The 5,233-nt window shown below is 55.8% G+C and overlaps 1 protein-coding gene across 6 annotated transcripts in view; it reads left to right on the forward strand.

Annotated features, from left to right (window-relative positions):
• The first annotated feature begins 4,025 nt into the window (after positions 1-4,025).
• ERICH2 (glutamate rich 2) overlaps positions 4,026-5,233 on the forward strand; it is a 47,255-nt gene continuing 46,047 nt past the window's right edge. For 3 of the 6 annotated variants that reach the window (XM_034785378.1, XM_034785381.1, XM_034785383.1), the window contains exons 1-2: positions 4,032-4,238; positions 4,326-4,374. In XM_034785378.1, coding sequence (XP_034641269.1) covers positions 4,231-4,238; positions 4,326-4,374 — 57 coding nt within the window. In that variant the 5' untranslated portion in view covers positions 4,032-4,230. Of the gene's footprint in view, positions 4,239-4,325; positions 4,375-5,233 lie in introns of all 6 variants that reach the window. The other 3 variants (XM_034785379.1, XM_034785377.1, XM_034785380.1) reach the window with 3 other exon arrangements.

Raw genomic sequence — 5,233 nt, forward strand, 5'->3', positions numbered from 1 at the left:
GCGTCTCAGTGCGCCGTGTCCGGGAGCGGCCCTGGCGCGCTGCAGCTAAGCAGCTGGTATACATACCATTAAAGCATTTAATGTTTTTAAATAATGTATTTAGTGTATTTTCAAATTATTACAAAGCAAAGCAATTTTGGGGGCCTCTTCCATTAAAAAAAAGTTGCAATACTATAGTAACATGTATTTGGAAATGTAAAAAATAACCAGTGAAATACATTCAAAAATTAATTTGTAATAATTTGAAAATACACTAAATCCAGTATTTGAAAACATTAAATGCTTTAATGGGATGTAGACATTTGCAGTTACATAATGGGCTGTCACTGGGTGATGGTGTTGCTTGGTGCAAATGGGCTGTCGCTGCCTGGGGGTGGTGCTGCTGTTGCCCAGGGCTTCGGGGGGAGCTGGGCTCTGGGTTGGGGGGTGCCCGGCTCACAGGGGCTGGGCTCAGGGATGTGGGGAGATGGGGGGTCAGGGGGTGTCCGGCTCAGAGGGGCTGGGCTCGGAGCTGGGGGTCATGGCTGTGGGGGGATGGGGTCAGGGGGTTGTCCGGCCCCTCCCTTACCATGCCGCTTACCCCCTCTACCGGAGCCTCAGCGTGCCACATCCAGGATGCCGGGGGATGGGATGGGGGAAGATGGAAGTGGGGGGAGTCTCCGACATACTCCGGGCCTGGGGCAAATTGCCCCACTTGCCCCCCCCCCTCTGGGCGGCCCTGCTGAATAGTGGTGACTGGGAATGGGCGGGGCGGGGGGGAAGTGTAGCAGATGACAATTTGAGGTGAATATTCTCTTGGCCAGATTCTACTGGGTTTATGGTGCTTTGTGCTATGGACTGGAGCAAAGTGGCTGGTGAATAACCAAGAATCTGATTAATAATTATTCTCTAAATTCAGCTTTCTTCTTTCTCTCTCTGTGAATTATCACTAATTCAAAATAGTAGTGTGCAAGTTGACTGGATAATGATAATAGCATAATCTCTTGTTAGAACATTGTAAACCCTACTACCTGATTTTTATATAATACACTCACTATACATAATACAAGAAATCCCTGATGTTAGAACCTGGCTATGCCGCTGCTGTAGGGGGCTCATCACCCAGCAGCTGGGGGCCACCATGTGGGCTTGGCAGGGCTGCTGGCCACGGGGCCAATGGGATCTCAGGAGTCATGTCCCAGGGATATGTCCCACTCCCCAGCACTGCTCCAGCTCTGAGCTGTCTCCACTGCTACTGCCTGGGACCTGTGGGGCCCCACCTGCCTCCCCAGGGAAAGAGCCACCTGGGATTGGTGCAGAGGCTGGGCCAGTCTCAGCCAGTCACAGAGGACGGCTGGGGGAGGGGGAGAGTGTGGGAGCCTCAGCTGGGTCCTGCCAGGCATGTGGGTCCTGAGGGAGCCTGGCCCGGGTAGGCCCTGCTCCTGCTCCAGCCTGGCTGATTGCACCCCCAAGGGGCCGGAGTTATCCTGCCCCAGGACAAGCTCTGGCTGCGCTGCCGGCTCAGCCTGGCAGACACAGTCACCTCCCATCAGGGCCGGGTACTGTGGCTGGGGGTTAGGGTGTGGGAGAGTAGGTCTCTAGTGGGTCTGGGGGGGTGCTGTGCAGTGGGGGGTGGGGAGATCTGTGTGTGTTGGGGCGCTGGGAAGTGTGCAGGGGTCTGGGTGGGGCACTGTGCAGTTGTGGCAGTGGGGCTGTGGGGGGCACTGGGCAGTGAGGGAATCTGTGGGGGGGCTCTGGGCGGGGAGGGGCAGGGCACTGTGCAGTTGTGGGAGGGCTGTGGGGGGTCTACAGCTAGGGGGCACTGGGCAGTGAGAGGATCTGGAGGGAGTTCGGAGTGGTCTGTGGGAAGGCACTGGGCATGGGGGTTTGTGGGGGTCTTTTCACGTATTCACACACAAAAACGTGAAACAGTGCGCCTCAATTGTCCAATAGATCAATTTGGCACATTAGCCAGGAGGAAGCAGACCGTGAGTGTTTTTGACCACAAACCCCATCCCTCCTGATTCGCAACCCCATGGACCAGTGACAGGTGCATGAGCAGCCAAGTCATTGGAAATAAGGAAGGCGGAAGCCAGTGGAAAAAATGAAAGGGGCCACTCTGGTATGACCTTGGGCTCAGGGGCATGCTAGCCAGGAGGAAGCAGATCGATGAAAGGGGCCACTCTGGTCTCACCTTGGGCTCAGGGGCATGCTCCGTACCCCCAAAGCTTACCTCCCTTTTCACGGACTCACACACAAACACGTGAAACAGCGCGCCTCAATCGTACAATAGATCAATTTGTCACATTAGCCAGGAGGAAGCAGATCAACCAAAGGGGCCACTCTGGTATCACCTTGGGGTCATGGGCCCGCCCCGAAGGGGAAGAAGCATGATGGGAGCGCAGGGCCGGGCTGGCCAGTGTGCGTCTGGCAGCTCCCGGTTTGTAAACAGTGCCGTTGTACTGGGCTGGGTGGAGCAGGGTTGTCCCTGCCGTGCCATGACCCATCTCCCATTGCCCCCAGCCAGCCTGTCGCTCTGAGGACTCTGCGCCCTATGCCCCATGTCCCCATTTCCCCCCTTGGGGACCACAAATATGTTTAGCACCAGGCCCACAAAAAGTTAATCCAGCCCTTTTTGGGGTGCAGGCTCTGGGATGGAGTTGGGGTGCAGGAGGGTTGCAGGCTATGGGGAGTTTGAGTGAGGGGTGCAGGCTCTGACCTGGGGCATGGGATTGGGGTACAGGAGGGGGTGCAGACATGTGGGCTCTGGGAGGGAGTTAGCAACTCAGCACGTTATATAAGAGAAATGAGCTGCAGTGATTTCATATAGGCATAGAAACTGATAGAAGACACTTTTACATATTCAAAATGTGAGAGACAGAGTTGGAGGGAGGGAGTGTCTGTACAATATTTCACTGCATTCAGTCTCCTGGCTGGAGCAGTAACATAACCGTGTACAGGGCCGCCCAGAGGATTCAGGGGGCCTGGGGCAAAGCAATTTTGGGGGCCCCTTCCATAAAACAAGTTGCAATACTATAGTAACATGTATTTGGAAATGTAAAAAATAACCAGTGACATACATTCAAAAATTAATTTGTAATAATTTGAAAATACACTAAATACATTATTTAAAAACATTAAATGCTTTAATGGTATATATACATTTGCAATTACATAATGGGCTGTTGCTGGGTGATGGTGATGATTAGGATGGGGTCAGGGGAGTGCCCCACCCCTTACCATGGTGCTTACCCCCTCTCCTGGAGCCTCAGCGTGCTGCGACCAGGAGCGGCCCCGGACAGCGTTGGAGCCACCGCGCTGCAGTGCGCCAGGGCCGCTCCTGGACGCGGCACGCTGAGACACCGGGGGAAGACGGAGGCGGGGGAAGCCTCCGACATATTCGTGGGGGCCCCTGTGGAAAATTGCCCCACTTGGCCCCCCCCTGGGCGGCCCTGGCCCTGCAACACTTGTATAGGATAGAGAGGAGCTGCGGTGATTAAGCTTTGACAGGCTAGGAATTTGAGGCCTGTGCCTTTAAGACCCCAGTCTCAGGAACCCGCCCCCTGCTCGGAGGCTGACATGCAGCGTCCTGGGAGAAGAACAAAAACAGCCTCTGCCCCCCCCACACCCCTAGATTAGCGAGCACAGTGGGTGGCTCATCCCACAGGGTTACTGTTCCCCCCCTCCCCCTCCCTAAACGGGGGTTTTGTACCCGCATGGGGTCTGGCAGTGTCTCCCCCCCCTTAACCCCGGCTCTCCCCCCCCACCACCGATTTTTGCCCTTCAGCCCCTCTTCTGCCGCTAGCTACAGTAGCTTGAACCCCCCCAGGCCAGTAAAATCCTGCCCCCTGCTCAGACCCTGGCAGCCCCCCGCTGCGATTTGCCCCCCTTCATCCTTTTTAACCCCCCGGAAGAGGAGGCAGCAAATCGAAAGTAGAAGTAAGGGCAGAGAGAGGGCAGGGGCTACCACGAAGGTTACTGGGCATGCTCAGTTCGAGTGAGCATGCTCAGTACACCCAAGGTAGCAAAAGGGGAGCGGGAGCTGTTTGTGCTACACCGGCTGTTGGGAGGCTGTGGGCGGAGCAACACCGGCCCGTCTGCCGGAGCGTTGCAGGCTGGGCCCTGTTCTTAGCTGTTCTTTGCCTTGGCGCCGCTGTTGCCATGGCTACGCTCCGGCAGCCAGGCCTGGCTCCCGCGCTCTGGTTCTAGCTGGAGGGGGCCGGTCACCCCGCCAGGAGCTTGGCCTGCGACATGAACAGGTAGCGGGTCCGCTGCTTCTTCCCCGGCGCCTTTCCGTGCCTGGGGAGTGCGGCCCCTGCTTCTAAACACCCTGCTTTTGTCTCCAGGTGTAATGCGGTCTGGGGCCCAGGGACTCCCAGGACGACAACCCCCAAGGTAAGAGATTTCCCCTCCCCCCACCCAGGCTGCCCACTGCAGCCCCCAGGTAAGAGATTTCCCTTCCACACACACACCTCTCTCCCACTGCAGGCACCAGGGTAAGAGAATTGGGGAGTTTGGTGCCTAACCTGCTTAGATGCTTTTGAAAACCCAGTAGACACCTTAATACCTTTAAAAATCTACCCCTGGATGTTGTCTCTATGACTCAATTTATTCATCTGTTAACAGGTGTAATATAATTGCCCAGCCTCATAGGTTATGAAAAACACATCATGGACCATGAAATCTGGTCCTCCCTCCCCACCCCCCCCCCCACCCCCCGTGAAATCTGGTCTTTTGTGTGCTTTTACCCTATACAACACAGATTTCACAGGGGAGACTGGCGTTTCTCAAATTGGGGGTCCTGACCCAAAAAGGAGTTGCAGGGGGGTCACAAGGTATTTTAGGGTGTCACGGTATTGCCACGCTTATTTCTGTGCTGCTTTCAGAGCTGGGTGGGCAGAGTGGCAGCTGTTGGCTGGGCATCCAGCTCTGAAGGAGCACCCCCCCAGTAGCAGCGCAGAAGGAAGGGGTGGCAATACCATATCATTGCCACCCTTACTTCTGCACTGCTGCTGGTGGCACCTCTGCCTTCAGAACTGGGCTCCCGACCAACAGCCGCTGCTCTTCAGCTGTTCAGCACTGAAGGCAGCACCAGCAGTGCAGGAGTAAGGGTTCCCCCCTCCCAACAATAACTTTGGTAGGGTTACCATACGTCCTCTTTTTCCCGGACTTGTCCGGCTTTTCGGCACTCAAACCCCCGTCCGGGGGGAATTGCCAAAAAGCCGAACATGTCCGGGAAAATGGCGGCTCTGCT

This window comes from Trachemys scripta, chromosome 11 (assembly GCF_013100865.1).
Source record: "Trachemys scripta elegans isolate TJP31775 chromosome 11, CAS_Tse_1.0, whole genome shotgun sequence".
In the NCBI taxonomy this organism is placed as follows: Eukaryota; Metazoa; Chordata; order Testudines; family Emydidae; genus Trachemys; species Trachemys scripta.